The sequence below is a fragment of the Rhea pennata genome, chromosome 1 (assembly GCF_028389875.1).
Source record: "Rhea pennata isolate bPtePen1 chromosome 1, bPtePen1.pri, whole genome shotgun sequence".
In the NCBI taxonomy this organism is placed as follows: domain Eukaryota; kingdom Metazoa; phylum Chordata; class Aves; order Rheiformes; family Rheidae; genus Rhea; species Rhea pennata.
The window spans coordinates 44,096,620-44,115,766 of NC_084663.1; the positions used below are offsets into that span (position 1 = coordinate 44,096,620).

Here is a 19,147-nt window from a genome sequence, read left to right on the forward strand (position 1 = left end):
TGTGGTATGTTCTGTGTGGGTCACATGTCATTCAGATAACATTGTTTAGTACCTGCTAATAATAATGGAATATGTTCTCTGGAGGCAGAACTATGCCGTTGTATCATGATAACTGTAACTCACATAAATGATCTTGATGGATCTTCAAAATGGTGTTGTTTCCAAACTGTAGCTGAGTAATATTAGTACTAATTTTGTTGATATACTAAAGTGTTAATGGGTTTTACTTCCAGATACTCTTCATTTTTCTTTAGACGCAAGGAGATATTTGTCATCCAGTAAGTTTTTGTATTATTGAAGCAACATGGTGTGTTTTCCATTCTGCTCTCTTAACCTGTGTGCTGCCATGCTATATTGAATGGTACAGTTAACTGAAATGAAATACCAAGCTTTGCAGCTATACTGATGACAAACAAACAGTAGTATTTGTCATCATGATATCCTGTTTAAGTCCCTAGTGTTAAAGTACGGCAGTTCCACAACTGTGTTAAAAAAAGTTAGAGCAATTTTTGCATGGAAATTATAACAAATTATGATAATATAAATCTGGTATATACTTTATCGTTGAAGCAAATATAATGCGAATGAGACAAAAGAAACATGCTGTATACTTTCCTTTGGGGGTTAGAATGTATACATTCAAGAGAAGTTCTCTTTTTTCTCAACTGCCTTTTGTACTCAATATGCTACAGCTATTTTGTACTTATGCCATTACAATCTCAGCAACATGCCCAGGTGTTCAAATCCTGTATCAGTTTGAAGAGTACCATTCTGCAACTTCCCTTTCTAAATCATGTGCAGTTTGGATTTGTACAGCCTGAAGCTCTACAGGATAATTACAAAATACAGTATTTCATACTTATGTGCACTTCATTATGTGATTTATGCACAGCAAAGTCTTTACTGAACAGTGCTTCAGCAGTTTTAGTTACATCAGCCCTTATTTTAGTGAATCAGCTTGCAGTTTGCCATTCCTTCCATCTGTATTCTTCTCTCTTTCGTTCTTCCATTCCAGCTACAGCTACCAGCAACGACTGTGGTCTTAGGCCATTCTTGTAAGTTGTAGGATGCAGCTGCTAAACTTGGGGGTATTATTTTTTCAAACAATAGCTACACTGGAGCTACAGTAGGATCCTTGCTCAGGTCCTTCATTGGACATTATGACAAACTGTGGAATTTTGAAGTGTGGGCACTAAATGAGAGCTTTTATGTCATCTTTTCTATTAGAAATCAATCAACAACTAGATAATTTAGGTATAGTAATGAAAGGACAGGATAACTTTGCTCTGCTGAAAGCTTTTGAGTTTATTAGGGTTTTTTAAGTTTTAAAGAATGTTTCGGTAAGTGTAACATTCTGTTCTTGTAACATCTGTAGCTTATTGCCAAAAAAGAGATTTTAAGAAATTCTAATGCTGTCTTTTGTATAGGTAAATCCTTCCTGATAGTGAGGAGTATCAAGAAGGTGGTAGAAGGATGGCAGTTTGCTGCAAACTCCATCATGGCAGTTTACTGCAAACTCCAGTGTATAAAGTATTTTTGCTACTTGTTTGCAGGCTTCCACAATTACACCGTAAAAGAACTTTGTACCTGTTGCATTCAGGGGATAGCTGCCCAGAAGTAAATCAGTTTCAGGTCATGCGTTTTTCTTATCCTTCATGAGTTGGCTGCAGTTAGTCAGCTGTCTTAGCTGTATTTGAAAAGCTTCCTGGGGTGCAGTATGCCAGTTTCAATTAACGGCATCTCGTAAGTTTATCAGAAAAAAATAGATAGACATATTCCCTTTACAGGCTACCTTGTTTGTAATATTTGATCAGAACTTAATGAACTGAAATTATTTTAATTGTCCAACTAAACATGTTTTCTATCCTGAAGGGGTAATGGAGAATTTGTGTTGAAATCTTAGGTATAGGTATTTTCTGAATCTACTGATCATCCCATTCAGAGCTCATTTGAAGGAGATGCTTTGGAAACCAAATGTTTTGCCATTTCTCAGCTGGTATATTATATATCATTTTAGCTACTATAAATCAGTAAAGGCATGGACCTGAGGCTGACACAGTTCATCCACAGAACCAAGATACTCTGATCTATTCCTTCAGATCTTTCTTGACTGTCTTTTGCTCTATTACCCAAACATTCTCTCATATTTAGGAGATCATGCCCTATGATCTGGGCTCATACTCTCAGAAACTTTGTACTGCTGGTACCACATAATGGAAAAGGGTAGAAAAACGTTTTCCTGTTCTGTAAGAATAAGACTACAGAAATAGTTTTTTTTTTCATTCTCAACACATCAAAATTTCAAAAGGTTGAAAATTTTAATGAACCCGAACTCAGTAGACATTTAATATATTTAAATTGAAACATTTTATTTCATACAGTTCTATAACTGTTTCTTTAGTAGTAATTAGGTTTCACGACTAAATGGAAAGTTGGTTTAAATAGAAAAAAATAACAAAATAAAAAATACCAAACATCCCATTTTTGCCAATTTTGAAACTTTTTTGGAGACAATATTTTTTAAAATCAGGAAACTAATGGCAAATCACAGTCCCTGGAATAATTTTAGAAAGAATGGTCATCAGGAAAAAAAATTACTTGAAAAATGTCAATCTCTGAAGATAACTAATACTGGCTGATTCACATATGCCATCTCCCATAAAGCTTTTGTGAGGCAAATAATTAATGAGACAGCTTCTGGAAGCATTCAGGGATTTATGTTCTACCAAATTCAGTGGAAAATGAGATCTGCTTTATGAATCTAAAATAAAGACTTTGAATGTTTAGGAAATACATTGGCCTCCATGATGATGGGGATGATATGAGACAGGCAATAATATAAAAAATAAAACTGTTTTAAACATACAGCCTATCGGTCTTGACTGGATTAAACATCAGTTCACTAAGCACACTAACTAATGCATATACTGGGGCCTCTCATCATTTTTTTTTTTTTTTTTTTTTTGTAACTGTCCAGTTCACCAGCCCACTGTTCAAGACAGGCTACATTCACATCTACTGTGAATGGATTCTGTCAATAAATTTTCAAGGCCTACGTGGTTAGTGACAAATCATTCCTGCTTGTTCCAAATGTTCACCCAGCAGAGATCTTACATGACTCCCTATTTTCACAGCGGTTTCTGCTGCAAGGATAAAGCCATCTAAGTCCCTGTTTCTTAAAACTTGTCCTCAGAAAACAATGAATCCACTACACCTTGTAGTGGATGCCCTGAGGCTTTTGTTTCATTCCCCTTAAGACAGTTTGTGAGGCAAGTCAAGAAAACAGATTTAGAAGAAATATTCCTTAATCCTGTAACCCTTGCAAGTTCCAGACATTTAGAGGTCTTTATGGAAAAAAATATTGTACATAAAATTATTGTCTACCCTCACTTTTCCAATATATTCTACATTCATTAGGTGTCTGTGCTGGAGACAAAACTTTGGCACACGTTACTTTACCTCGGCGAGCCTACATGGCTCTTTCCTTACCTTTTTCTTCAACAAGTTTCCCTTCAGTAGTCAGCTATCACTAACAGACTCCCTGAGCTTTGTATCCCAGGAGCACAAGGCTTGAGCCTGTAAGTGTCCTGGTGCAATGGAAGAAATGAACGTGTGTTCTCTTTCCATGGCCCTTGAACATTCAGGAAGGGTTAAGCTCCATATTGCTTTCAATTAACTTGCTAAAAATTAGTTCCTCCCTTGTTCCTAGGAAGTGTCAATGGTGCTTATGAGTTAAGCCTTTTGCCTAGATACTCATTTCTGTTGCTTTCCATTTGGAAGAAGTTTTAATTCCCTGTGGATTTCAGATGATTGACCCAGAGAGAAAGCTGAGTCTGTGTGACAATATGGTCTTCAGTTACCACTGCCAACACAAATAAATGGCTTCTTTCTAGCTCTATCATAAGTAATCTGAGTGGAATTCAGATTTTTGATAGACTTCAAAAAAAATCCCACACATGAAACAATACACTGTTTAAAAAGAAAATCAGATTTAAAGCAATAAAGCATTCTTTATCTTAGGGAATGTTTTTCTTTCCTGGTTCCAAAGTCAGAACAAATGGGAATCTTGAACTGTCCATTTGAAATAGGGAAATTTGTAACTCATAGTTTGATTTTAAACTGTGTTCATCAAGATACAGTGATATCTATATCTTTATGTTTTATACAGAAGACTGGCAAATGTGGAGAAAAAATATTACTGGTGGACCAGCATTTGTTCATTAATGAAATACTATAAGATTATTGCTACGTATTTCATTTGCAAGATACTGAGAAAAATAGGCTCATTTTTGAAGCCTGATGCTGATGTTGAGCATAGCTGTCTTTTATAAGCCAGTAGTGAGTTATACAACACAGCCAACATCTTTGCCATAGTCTTCGTTAGGCATTAACTCATATGTAAGCATTTAGATTAAATTCTTATTTTCTAAGCTGCCAAGCCACTGTAATATGCAGTTGCTACCAACAGAAGTGTGAGAATTCAGTAGCTCTAAAAATGAAGTTCTTCATTTAGTTATCCATATATAAATTGAAGTCTCAAACTGTAGGTGCCTTATTTTTTTAAAAGCATTCAGTGCTTGTGAAAGGTAGTGTAAGATTATGTCTTAAAAAGAAGTTATTTCGTAGTAATATTGAAAATGCACTAGAAAGCCCTAATGTTTAGGACTGTTTAGTTCATTTTGTACTTTTTCAGCCCTTCATTTCCCTGCTTTGAATGAAAGTGAAAATGGAAATATTACTGTAAGTTTGCATTAATGGTGCTGATTGTCTCCAAGTTCTTCACTGTTGGATCCGTGTATCGTCAGCACTGAAACACTATATGGCATAGTCAGGTTGCTTATGTGCAGTGTATATGTAATTTTTATTCCCTAATGACTGAACCCCAGTGCAGTAAGCCCTAATTGCTGTCAGTTCCAGAGGATTAAAACCAACAGTATCCCCAAAATTACTAGGAGGTTAAATAGGAGATGACTTTCATTGTTATGGTGAAATAGGCTAATTATAAGGAAAAACAAATGTTTTTTTCTTTGCAGTGCCTGATTAAAAGTGTCCTGAAAAAGTCCTAGTGAAAATAATATTTTCTGCTCAAAGGCAAATGTATTTGTGCTCAGTACAGTTGATTAGAATATTTTCTCCTTGAGAAAACTTTAGCTCTTTAATGTTGCCAGTGTTACTAGAAGATAGTTTTATCTGCCAGCTAACACAATCAACATAAGTGATACAAGAACCACTATCTAAATTTCTAAATATTCTCCATTAATAGCGAGTTGCATGCTTTGGCTTTTTATTTTCTCCTTATTTTCTTTTTCAGTCTAAAGCTCTCCTTCAGTTGTCTGAGTGAACATTTTGACTATGAGCCATTTTTTGTGAATTCTTAAACGTTTTTTTTTTACTTTAGTGAGACTAACCCAAGTCTTTTTTAGCCAGTTCACTTTATTTGAAGAAAATTATCGTAACAAAGTACCACAAAGGCATCTTTAGTAGCTTTGAAATTAACTTCTCTGCTGCTTAATAATGAATTGTTCAAAAATTGTATTGATCACATTTTATTCTCTAGTGTGTATTTTAACTGTTTATTAATAATTTCATAAAACCAAGTGTTTTTAAAGCAAATTATTGTCTTTCCTACGAAAATTATGGCAGTAGTAATGTTTATATTTGTACTATAGAATAGTTTCTGTAACATAGTTTGTAACAGTGTGTAATTTTTGGAGAAATACATGCAAAAGGTATACTTAGAACTTTTCTGAAGGAACAAGTTATCTTTTAATCTTTTAAAATGTATTATTTCAAACTTTTTGTCTTGATCTTTAGACAAGCTCAGTGAGACTGAGGGCCTGAAATTGGGCTTCTAAATCCGTAATGTTGAGACATTCTGGGGAAGGGTTCAGAGATGATGTTAATGACCATGTTCCAAGGCAGTCTGAAAGTTGCCCACAAATGGAGCTTAGGTTGCATATCCTCATGAAACCTGCTGTGGGATCAGGTTAAAAATCTAATGTGTAGCACAATTTTCAAAATCATTACGGACCAGAAACATAACAAAATTAGGCCAGCATTGTGAAGATTGAGATAAAAATAGGCACTCATTTTTACAATCTTGGCCATAGCTGTTTGGCTTCTGTAAAGCCTCCAGCATTAATTTTAAAAATGTCCTAAGCAACCACAAGCTGTATGTGCTAAATAGGTTTCTGGATTTTTCCAGAATTACTGGATGCCCTGGAATACAGGGTCATTTGGAACCCAAGTCTTCAGCCATGCTACCTAGAGTGAGCACTGAAAACAAAATTTATCTCACCCAGCTTCATGCCCATGAAATTCAGCAAGTCATCCTAGACTCACTGGACGCAAATAGTCACATTAATGGCATGATTCATCTGTGACTTATTTTAGATATCCGCTTGAGATGAGATGAAATCATATCTATTTCTCTTCATTGATTATAAAAGGAATCTAGAGTGCCTAGCTCAGATATAGGTGTCAGCATTCAGTCAGCTGAAACCCGTCCTGATTACTCTGAAATTGCCCTTACAGAATGACACTGGGTGCGTAGAGTTTAATGAAGTGTGTCAATGTACATTAAGCAATGTGCTGGAGGTGTGGATTTCCCCCACCCATATGAGCCCAGAACATTGTAAAATGATCTGAAGAGAATCATAGAAACTGTTGCTACCATATCTATCAGTTCATGAGTTAAAAACTAAGCAAGACAATCACACAAGATGTCTGAAGTACTATTGTGTTTGAATCCGTTAGAAAAATAAATCTGATTCCAGCTTAACATTTTCATATAGAACCTATCAATATGCACTATATTGGTTAACTCACAGCTTGCTACATTTAACAAAAATCTCTGTTGCAGGTTACTTAGTTATAGAAAATCCATCAAGTAAGTTGATTAAAAATTTTTATATTGTGGTCACTGGTGAGTCTCAATGTGTGGTTCCCTCTTCTATGTTTATTAGAAAAAACTCCAAGCTGCGTATAAATCATAAAAGCATGACTAATTGCATGGTAACTGGAGAAATGCTTTCTCTCTCTCTGGGGTGAAGCCTGCATGTCTGTGTTTTAGCTTGGGAAGTAATACAGGGATATTTAAACTCCTTGGGGTTTAAAAACCATGTCATTATGAGAATGAGGTCACTGCAATATTTTATATGTCTAAAACCTTGCAATGTATAAAATGTTTTCTGTGCCACAAAGAAGTATTATGTACTTTAGAATACAATAACCTTAGAAAACTTCTATTAATATCAAAACCTTGCATTTGAGTGCTGTTGCCTGAAAAAAACAATCCTACCCAGCAGTACTGTTAACACTAGCAACTTAAAAATTTGAAGAAACAATAGAGGGAGAAAATGCTTTCATTTTTATGTGATCAAAAATAAATCAAATAAGCATGCTGTATGCAATTTATAATTTTCTGCCTTTAAACATCCATTGCTGTTTAATTGGAAAATATTGTTTATTAATGAAACTGCAGTTAAATAAAAGTTAAAAGCAATGACAAAAAAAATCCTCCATAGGTTTCTAATTCTTCTATCATTACTTTCAGGCCAATAAGCAAGAAATCCTTCCTACAACATGTTGAAGAGCTTTGCACAAACAACAACCTAAAGTTTCAGGAAGAATTTTCGGTATGTTGCTAGCAGTTGTCACAACATCGCAAGACCTTCAGTCGTTTCATGTGTCACATTTCATGTCCATTTTAAGCAGGCAAGGCCGTGAAGGACTCTGGCCTTGATAATCAATACCCAATTACCAGGTTGATTGTTTAGAAAGTAATATTACACTGATTTGGATTGTGCAGTCTACAGTGCAACCTGATCAGAATTATTCACCTAAGTGTCAGCAAAAGGTAATCTTCTCTAGACTCCCATCTTTGCAAGAACACTATAATATGTAAATGTTTTTACATATACAATGATGCATATGTAGTTCCATTGAGAATGGTTTATTTAGAAATATTTTGTCTACATATACATAGATATATTTAATTGCTTAAATAAGCTCATTTTCCTGAGCAATGATGACCCCAAAAACATAGCTGGGATTTATTTTGCAAAATGTTCAAGCCTTAATTGTATTGCCATGGACTTCAGGAGCATTTTTCTTTCATCGGCTTCAGTAGGGACAGTGTAAAGTTTATGCATAGTAATTTCACTCCTTTACAAATAATAGGTCATACCTGTCTTGCTCTTGAGAATAGCCTCCATCTTCATATGTGAATAGATCAATTTAGCAAACTTGTGTTTCTTTCTTAAAAGCCACCACCTTTCAAAATATACAAGACATTTATATAATGCATACATAATTTCAAATTTAAACCTCAAATTTTTCACTGTTTTTGTTAAGTAGCATTTTTTGGCTATCATATTTCTTCTCAACAATCTTTGCTCTTACTGTTGTTTCAGAACCTTTATCATCGTCATCATCTCATCATCATCATTTTTAACACTTAGAGTCATTTGCTCTCACAAAAATAATTTGTCAGTCTCCAGTGACTTTATTTTTTTGGGATTTATTCATTTACTATGAATTGCTTAGCATTTGGATTAGCAAAAATGAAGACTCAACAATTGGCTTTTCTTCTGCTAGATTATAATATTTCAGTCTCTAAGGGAAAACCAACAAAAGTGTGAAAAGATTAATGGTATCCCCTACAGCTTTTTGGTTATGCTCTTTAAATAGAATTGGTCTGGTTTAATAATAAAAAGCACCATAAAATTCTCTGAGCAATAAAGTATGTAGAACTATTTTTCCAAGAGTAGAAGTGTTATTTAACTGGAACAAGAGTGATTATAATAATACGATGTATGACTGAATAGATGAAAAGCTTTACTAGCAATATCATTTTCACATATTAATGTTCATCACTGGAAAGTTTCTACTATTACTTTGTTTAGGTGTGATCGAGATTGGGATAACCATTACAACACTGTAATGCCTTAAAACTAATTACAATATTTTATCAAGTAGAAATGTTGGCAGTCCATTTGAAAGTTAGACAAATACAAGTAGCTGAAATTTCATTTAACTAAATTATGTAGTATTATGTATTTGTATTATTATGTATTTGTAATCAACAGTCCTTTGGACTTTCACCTCCTCTCAGAACTTCAGTTTCCCATTTTCAGAGTGTAGTGATTTCTTCTCAGATGGCTTGTCCAAGGGCAAGCAGAATTACGGGGTAGGTCCTGTCTCTGTTTGAGGGCCTATCTATAGCATCTGTGGTATTATGAGATGAATAATAGGCTTGAAAATGAACTTCTGCACAACAGACTCCATGACCTGTATCATTTCCATCCACATTTATGACTTTAGTTTGACATGAATGACTCAAGGCACCTACAGTGTGTGTAGAAGAGCTAAGCTCAGCATATGAACCAGTGATCCATTGTTTCTAAAGCACGTAAGTAACAGCATGGTGCTAAGCCAGCCTGTGCTCTCTGGCTGTCTCCATGCTAGTAAATTCAAGCATACGAGGAACTGGACATACGACTATGATTATTTACACGAACAAAATATTATCAAGTTCCCTGCCACAAATCAGGACTATTTCACTAGCATTCTCCCTGAGCAATTCAAAGGTATGCTTTGGTAGGGAGAGTAGTCTATGGATCATTCCCAATAGCTGTTCGTAGGTAACAATGCTGTTTTGGGAGTTTTGCTAGAATAGATGTAGCTCCCTCCATTTCAGCTAGTCTTGGAATGCAGGGACATTCCAGGGCATATTTAATTTACACGACTATCATAGCTACAGTGCCTAGAGATCTCCAGAATTTGATCTCTGTCTGCATATGAAAGTGGGCTTGTGTGTCAACATGATGAGAAGAGAATCTGGATCTGAGCATGGATCTGGATCCAAAACTGATCAGAAAAGACAAGTCTAAAGAAACAGTAGGGAGCCACAATAACTGATGGTGGGCACCACCTAGCTGATATTCAGACTTCCAGTTTTCTAGATGGTTAATTTATCTCCCAATACCTTTGGGAAATCAAGTTTCCTAGTAACTGGAACAGAAATACTTCTATCGGTGTTTTATAATACATTTTGTCAGTAAAAATAAAAAAGTGAAATACTTCCAAATATCACCACAGTACCATGAAGTTCTATGGTAAGCAAAATGCAAATGAATTATTTAAAAGTTTTACAGGTCTGCAAAGAAATACAGTTCACACAACAAATATTGATTGAATCTGGCAATTCAAACAGTCTTTCCCCAATTCTGAAAATAACCATTTAGACTGAAATCCTTACTGATGCAGAGGACTGGTACAAGACCTTTAAGCACTCATTCAGATATCGGAGCGTCATTACAACAACAACTCTATCTGCTTCTGTATTTCCTCCTTACTACCAGGTACTGTAGAACAGCACTACTTCTGTACTAATTAACTGGGAAGCTTAGACTCACAGAATGAGGCAAATGAGGCAAGTTAAAATTCAGAGGCCGTGCATGTGATATGGGCTGCCATGGCCCATATGTCTACAAAATGCCACAGACGTTTTATCAAATTTCTTCCTTGCTGCAAAATCCAGTGTCAGAAATTCTGTGTGAGAGTTTCAGTTTTCTGAATAAGGGGAATTTTAACTTCTCCACCCTTGGCTATGTTTTACTGTTCTTATCACATCCTGATAGGAATTCATAGAAGTCACTCCACCCTGTCAGAGAACAGTGATCTTTCTGTAGGTTCAGTCATAGGACGGAGACCTTACTTTTTTAAGGGATAATTGAGAAAAAGAGGGGCAGCTGAACGGGTAGAAAACATTTGCTCTGAGTATGGCAGAAGATGATTCAAAGACAAAATTCTAAAATAATGGGTACATTACTTTAAAATATTTAAAAATAATTTTCTATAGTATGTTACAGTCTTTGTTTAGTTTTATATTTGCTTCATCTCTATTGACCATATTGTTTAGTTCTTTAACATACTGATATAAATTGAATAATGTCAACCATTCATTTATAAGGAGATTTTAATTCAGAAATTTTCCTTCCAGAAGAAGGGGGTAAAATCATAGGCTTTTCATCCCTAGAAAACCACAAATAGTGAAAGAGATTTTTGAAGGGCATAGATGAGAACTAGTCTGTTGTTAATTTTCAAAGTGAGATGGGTGTCTAATTGTTCTCTGCAATTCTTTGCCTAATTCTGTCCCAAAGGAAATATGTGTCAGAGCTAGGAAGAGAAGCAAGGTCTCTTGACTTAAAGTCATCTACTTTCATTGTGAAACCATCTTTCTCTTCCTGTTGACAAGCACCTGTAGCTGTACTGTCAAGGATGTAACTATAAAAGCAAAGTAGTCCTCATGCTTCAGGCCTTGGGCTTTTGGTTCAACTGGTGAGAGAAACAAATATCCCATGGGATAATATTGCTCATAGTACAGTTCAAGGGTTTTGAGTTCTCATCTGTATGTCAAGCATTTGCCATTGTAGGAAATAGGATATCAGATTAGATGGAGTATTCATTTAGTTAATTATGTCAATTTTTAAAATACTATATTTTGTTCATGCTTATATTCAAAATATGATGTTCTTAATATATAAACTCATCAAAATCCATCAAATATGACTGACAAAATAATTAAGAATGAAAGAAGAATCACTGGAATAAAAAACACCCTTGTTTTTTTCTATTATTCATGGCCCCTTTTATTTTTATTTTTGGATAATATTTGCTCATTAAATTTTATTTCCCAAAAGGAAACTGTCTCAAGTACTTGAGCAAAAGAGCACTTGAAAATAATCATTGAATCTACCCTACATTTGGAAGTAACTCATGCAGGGATTAGTCAGTAAGATTAAAAGACAAAGCTGAGTGGATTACGCAGCAAAAATGGCAAAACTTTGTTTATAAAGATTCAAAAGGCAAATCTCATTTGTATCTTAGTTAAAAGTTGAAAGAAACTTGCATGTAACATTTGTCAAAGAGGAAAAATATTATTAAAGTTAGTTTAGTTTTTGTTAACATAGGAACAGAACAAATTGGCTAAATTCTGGCTTCTTTAAGAGATCTTCTGTGAGATCATCACATTAATAAGTTGCCTCCATTAACAAATCATGAAATTGTTTCCACTCTTTTACTCAGCTTGGGAAAATATACATATTTATGTATACACATACCCCCATCAAATAAATTCCTCAATACGAATGATTTACCCATCTCTGCCCTTGAGTAGTAGAACTAATGGCCAGTTATGAAACTATAGTCCAAGCAAAAATAACTCTTCCCACCCCTTTCAGGAACTGTCCTGTGAACAGTAACTGATTGCCAGTTGTCTCAACTTGATTAAATGCTCATCAGTTCTCATGCTGTGGCAAGAGCTCTCCCAAGCTCCAGGAGTTAGGAAAAGGCATTATTCAGAAATAAGGCTAAGTCGGTAGGACATGGTTACCAAGTATGTGACTCCATGAAAAGACAGGGGAAAAAACACACACAAAAAGGTGACAGGCTGAATTTATCCAGACTTTTAAGGTGAAAGTTCATGTAAGCTTTAACTGTTCAACTTGACAGCATTTTCTGCAGTACTGCATCTGACATTGCTGATGTAGCTAGGGTTGACAGTGAGGTGAAATGCTTCTGTAATGTTTCCAGCTGTTCTTAGAAATGCAGTGTGCTGCAGAACTAAAAGGGCCTTCCTCTTACTGGGTGATTATCTCAGGGGAGATTGCTTTTGATCCATTTTTGGTATTTACTGCTGGTAAAATGCAAAGGTTTGCTAACAAGCAGTTATTCTGTTACAGGAGCTTCCCAAGTTTCTTGAAGATCTTGCTTCAACTGATGCTGATCTGCCTTGGAACAGGTCTAAGAATCGTTTCCCAAACATAAAGCCATGTATGTGTGTTTACTAATCAACTGCTCCATTTTGCTCTCTATCTACGACAGTACGGCATATACTTGGAATGCAACTGTATTTTTGTTTGATCTGTCTTTGATATGTTAATGCAATGATGTCCATATTATGAAATTCTGAATTTCTGTTAAGCAGTCTGTGTTTTTGTTTTCTTTTTCCTTTTTTAAAAAAGAAAGTAGTTTTCAGCTTGCTTTCAGAGGCTTTAAAATGCAGGTGCAAGAAACTGTAGCCTGACCAGTTTCTTAGCTTTGTAATTCAACCCATGTAGCAAACTCTTTCACATTCTTCCTGTTTTCTCCCTTTAGTGAGAAGTAGATTTTTCAAACGTATAAAATCCACAATTTGTACATTCAGCTACCCCAGAAGCCTGGGTATGCTTTCTTGTGGATATGTGTAAATGTGCTGTAAGGGTTCCATGGAAGATCAGAGTGAATGTATGATAACTTATAAGCCAAGGCTAGATTTTATCACAGGAGACAGCAGTCTGTCTCTCTGTACTCAACACTGCTTCATTTTTCAGTTAATAAGACAAGAAATGTCATTATTATTCTAAGCATTAGCTGTGATGTGAGATGGGGAGCATGGCATTCCTTGGTTAATAATGCTACATTCTGTGCTATTAACTTTTCAGAACAGCTGCTTCTGTTATCTACTGCTTTGCTCAACACAGATTATAAATTACAGTCACTAAAAATTCATATTCATGGCACACAATAAAATGTAGACAGTTGAGTTTCATAAATCTTTAATTTTGTATTCTCATTTTTTTACCAAGCTGAGGATCAGCCATCAACATTTGGAGTATTTGGTTTCAGCAATTACTTATTCACCTATGATATCTTTCTACTTCTACATTTTCACTATGGACCCAAATCAGAAACCCTCACTCATTTTTTAGTTAGTCTTCTTTTAACCAAACTTTTCTGTAATAAAGTATTTACCTTATATAAAGGAGAATTTTTAAAGTGCCAAGATCTGGCTCAATTCTATGGTCTAGACACCAAGTATATGGGAAAGATTATCATTCTCCTCACCCTGATTCATATGGAGGTTGCCTGTGTTAAAACAGCATCCTTTAAAGAAAACTGGTTACTGTTAGGCACAGGATCCCCCCATACACATCAAATTTGAGGTTTGGGGACATTCACCATTTTAATAAAAAATCGCTATATTAAAATATATCTAGGACATTAAAGAATGATCGTACAATAATAGACATTGATTCAGTAACCATTGTGAACAGTGTCCTACTATGTCTACTGTTCTTGGATTAACAACATTAACATTATTTTTGAATTCTTAGCACTCCAGGGATATTTGTTACATGTGTTTGTGATTTTTAAACAAACTTTTTAGTTAACTAGACTTTAATTCAATGCTAGATAACAACAACAGAGTAAAGCTGATGCCTGATGCTGGTATTCCTGGATCCGACTACATTAATGCCAGCTATGTATCTGTAAGTAGAAAGTCTCTCACATTTTTACTATTTTTATTTTCTTGTACAAGAGAGAGTCAAAAAAAGAAAGAACTTGCAATAAGAATGGGATAATTTTTCATTCATTACAGCTCCTGTTGCTATGGTGTTTTTCAGGTGATTGTGTGACGCTGAACATGACTAGTTAAAAAATATAAAGTCCCCAATTTTCATTGTCGGGCAATGATTTTCAGTGATAATCAAAAATGTGCCCAATGAATTACTTTTTATAAAATTGTCTCCCACTGCTATCATAAAAGACAATTTTCCACTGAGGTCAAATGTTTGGAGGCAGGCATTATTTTGTCTCTTGATTCAGGAGCTGGAACTGGTGTATACAAAAAAGGACAATGTAAAGATAACTGAACTGAACAGTTTCATAACAATGGCTAACAATTTGGATGGGAGAGGGTTTGCATGCCCTTATTATTCTATAAAAGTTTGTTGGAGGAAAATGTAAATGTGCTTCTTGAAGAAGCAGCCAATATGCTATTTCTCAGCCTCAGCTTTCTTCATAGGCCTTCCATTTTCTAATTGTGTTCTCAATAAATTCTTTCCTTTGTCTATATTTTTCTGTTTCTAGTCACACCTGTCTTGTTTTTGTTTTGTTGAAGCTCGAAATATTACTCATATTAAGATCATACATTTATTTTATTGTAGCAGTGACTAGTGGTCTGAAGTGAGATCCAGATCCCATTTGCACACAGCACTGAACAAACACACAGCAAGACATGCAGACTGTAGTTTAAATAGGTGGCACTATGGCAAATAGAAATAAAGAATTATTTTTCAGGTAACTGAAATACTTATTCACAGGGAATCGACAGCAGAGCTGAGAATGGGTGTCTTATCTCAACAGTGTCTTCTTTTCCCATTAGTAAAAATTACTCATTCTCTGTGTATGGAATTTCCTGATTCTGACAGGTAGCTGCAACGAATAGCCGTGCCACCGTGGCGTGTGGCTCTGGGACTGTGCGCAGAACTGTTGAGAAGGGGACCAGATAGCTTGGAGCATGGCCTAGCCTTCATCCTACCTCCCTCTAACTAACGTGCTAGGGCTTGGACACAGAGCACTAACAGCAGCTTCCAAAAGACCTGTAGGAAGAGCCACAGCTGCAGAGTGTTCCCTGCTGAGATTTTGTGTGTTTTTACAGCATATAGGCATCTCACTTTTGGTCACCATTCATCAGTGAGTGGACAGCTGTAATGTTACCATTTCTCTGGGCTAAAGTTTTGGCCTTTCAATGCTCTCATTCTATCTATTTGTGGATGTTTAAATATATAAATGCATATAGCTGTACATATACAATGTGCACACACGTGTGTGTGTGTGTGTGAGTGTAAGTAACTCAACTGTGAGCCTTGCATATCTGAATTACAGTTCCTCACCTTGCTCTTAAACTAGGGAGGATTAACATAGTTTTCCACTGCCACCTGTTCTATGTATTACAGATTCAGTAACCAACAGGCAGCTGTGAATTATAGGGCTGTAATTCCAACAAGGAGCTTTGGTGGTGCTATAAACCACTGTGGCAGTTTTTTTGGAGCAACAAACAGATTTTGTGATACCAGAGACTGCCAGCTCTACAGCATAAAGTCATTTTTATTATTGCTATTGTTATTTTAAGTCCTGTATAGTTCTTAGAGTTCTGTAGGGTACATGTAGTTTCTTTAAGAAAACAGATTGGTGAGAAAACATTCTGAGAGCATTTACAGATTTTTTCAACAAAATTTCTTCTGTTCAACTTTTACATTATTTATAATATAAAATTATTATTAAACAGAAGAAGCCAACTCTAAAAAATAGTCAACCTTATAGAAGGCTTTTCAAAGACCTTCTATCACAGATCATTTGCTTGAGTAAGTTCCATTCCTAATTTACAGCAGATTCCTGCGGATCACTGGAACAACAAGGTCATCAGTGTGGTATGTAGCTTGCACTAGCACTTGCATTGCTCCTCAGTAGTTTCCCTGGCCCCGCTGCTCCTTAGTACTATTTTAATTCTACTGTTTTGGCTTGTTCCTGACACAGTTCTTTGTGGCCTCATGTTGGATCTGAAGACTGACAAAAAGACTTAAATATTTTTTAACAGGAATTACTGACTGTGATGTCCATGCAATTCCTCTGCTAAAAGATAGCACTTTTATTGGAGTGGTATTTCCAAAACTTTATTAGAGCATTGGTTCATAACTGCTCTACACAGTGGAAAAAATGCCATTACTCTCTTACGCTTCCATGGGCACCTGCCACATAATAATTAGCCAGCTCTGCACCAGTCAGTTTAGTATGTCTGGTAAGGTTCCAGCCACAGGCATGGTGGCTATAGGCACAACTGTGAGTCATGTGCAAGCTCTTTTTTTTCCTCGCCAACCACTATGTATTAAATATTTTCTTCTTCTTAGGGCTATTTATGTCCAAATGAGTTTATTGCAACTCAGGGACCATTACCAGGAACAGTGGGTGATTTCTGGAGAATGGTGTGGGAGACTAGAGCAAAAACACTTGTGATGCTTACACAATGTTTTGAAAAAGGACGGGTAAGTTACCAGTGCACCAATTAACAGCACATGATATAACTGTTTATGTAGTTTCTTTCAGGATTATTTATGATCGTTGCTAATTAGTAGTCATCTTCCTGCAGATAAGATGTCATCAGTATTGGCCAGAAGATAATAAACCAGTGACTGTATTTGGGGATATAGTGATTACTAAATTGATGGAAGATACTCAAATAGACTGGACCATCAGAGATTTGAAAATTGAAAGGGTAAGCCAGAACTGGAAGCCAATTGAATAAAACATAATCCAATACCTTGAAAACATCAGATGTGCCCAATTCCATCCGCCTAACCCTCAGTATTCCTCCTGTAATCCTAAATGTGTATGTACCACTTGGTTTTCCTGAGCATTTTGTGTTCATTCCTGCTCTTTCTGTGAGAATTTTCTCCAGTTTCAGTCACAAAGATCTCAGACATGTGGCCTGTGTACCATGAAGGGCCTATCAAGGTTACTGAACCTTTGGTCTGGTGGGAGGCAAAGTTTCTATTTGGACACCTCAGTTGTCTCTTCTAGAAAGGAGTAATCCTAACCATTCTGGGATCAGTCAAATCCCTTTGAATGCATCCCTCTCAGATTAAAGGGCAAGAGTCTCTGGTGCAGCGCAGCTGTTTTGCATTGTACCACCAACAGTACTGGCCTCCACCCCCAGGAGATTCACCCAGTATGAATGAGAGTCATCAGTATCACTCCCACTCTCTGTGCTGGGAAGAGTGGTAGGGGGGATACAGTGATGATGTTAATCTTTGTTATGATCCAGAATTATAGTTTCCATTCTTCGGAAAAATTAGCAGGCAGCAAAAGTCAGACCAGCAGGTGGGCTTGGAAAGGAATCCTGGATGTAGTGACCCAAGATGAAGCCAGTCTTTCACACTCACAACGCAGACCTTTGCCGTATGCAGTGTAGCCAGGTCTTAGGACCTGAACCGGGCTATCCAAATATAAAGATGCAGTACCATCCTGTGACATGTGCATGTGGCAAAAGGAACATGCTACTTAGGTGATTTTCTCAGTTGTCAGCCCACAATGTTGTGCACATAGTACAGGACAATGGAACAAGGACAGCAAGAGAAGACAAACTGATTTTTCAGCTAAAATAAGACACAGAGAAACCAAGGCTAGTAAAGGGACTCTTCAGATTAAAAATACATGCCAGCAAAATGTGAAATCACGTGAGTGAACTAGAGTGAGGTTGGAGAGAAAATAAAGCATAACCTGAATTGCCTGAGTGCTCAATTTATAGTAGCTGAGCTGTTCCGCACAAGAAATTATGCCATTTATGCACATGCCAATAACAGTGCCATATTGCTGGTTATAGAATTGCGCTTCCACCTCTACCCACGAATGGATGGATTCTTGATCTTCCAGTGCAAGTAAAAAACCTATATGAGGCAAATCATTTGCAATTATTTCCAAAATGTCCTTCTGTTTTTATGTTAATCAGTTTTAATAATATAGACCCAAAGTATTTGTTACACATAATTCTTCACATTTTTTCAGTGTTTCTAAAAAGAGTAAGTTGTAGGCTCAAAATAAACTAGTTTATTATAGAACCATTGATTAAACTGCAGAACTCTGTGCTGCAGGGTATTGTGAATGCAAAAAAAACTTACAGGAATTCAAAAACCTGGAGAAATTAACGGAAGAAAATTTTCATCAGCAGTATTAATTTTAAGACACTATCTCTGACTGAGGCAGTTCATGAGTAACAGACTATTAGGAAGTAAAACCATATTCTGCTAAAGTATTGTTGTATTGTTGCCATGTTTTTATAAATTTTCCAAATGTTTTTCCCTGGCTGCTGTTCAAAACATGATATTGGGCTAGACAAGTCTTTGGCCTGATCCAGTGCTTTTATTCCTATGTCCTAAAAATTAACTTAGAAATCAGGTCATAACCGGCTGGGATATTTGAGTTACTGTTGCTGCTGTCTGATTAAGGAGGCATTGAACACATAGAAAATATATTTGTGATTACCAACATATTTTTGTTTATCTTGACCATACAAGATCAGAATTGGAATAACCATTTTAATAGTTATAACCATTCCAATGGGGAATAACCTCCTCCTAAATAAATAGCTGAAGTCCACTAAACTTCTACACAAGCTATAGAAACTTCAACCTGTAACCTACAAATTACACTGATATGGTGACTAAAGTCAAATGGAAGGTGATTGCTGGCTGAAGTCATTAATACTTCCTCAAAACAGACTTGATGCCATCTCCTTCAAAGAAACTGCTATAAAATGTGTGCA

The 19,147-nt window shown here is 36.0% G+C and overlaps 1 protein-coding gene across 1 annotated transcript in view; it reads left to right on the plus strand.

Moving 5' to 3' along the window:
• The window catches only part of PTPRQ (protein tyrosine phosphatase receptor type Q), a 109,308-nt gene that overhangs the window by 83,610 nt on the left and 6,551 nt on the right, over window positions 1–19,147 (plus strand). The window contains exons 36-41 of the mRNA XM_062595113.1: window positions 6,863–6,889; window positions 7,556–7,637; window positions 12,747–12,837; window positions 14,239–14,315; window positions 16,737–16,871; window positions 16,976–17,101. Of these exons, the coding sequence (XP_062451097.1) occupies window positions 6,863–6,889; window positions 7,556–7,637; window positions 12,747–12,837; window positions 14,239–14,315; window positions 16,737–16,871; window positions 16,976–17,101 (538 nt within the window). The remainder of the gene's footprint in view (window positions 1–6,862; window positions 6,890–7,555; window positions 7,638–12,746; window positions 12,838–14,238; window positions 14,316–16,736; window positions 16,872–16,975; window positions 17,102–19,147) is intronic.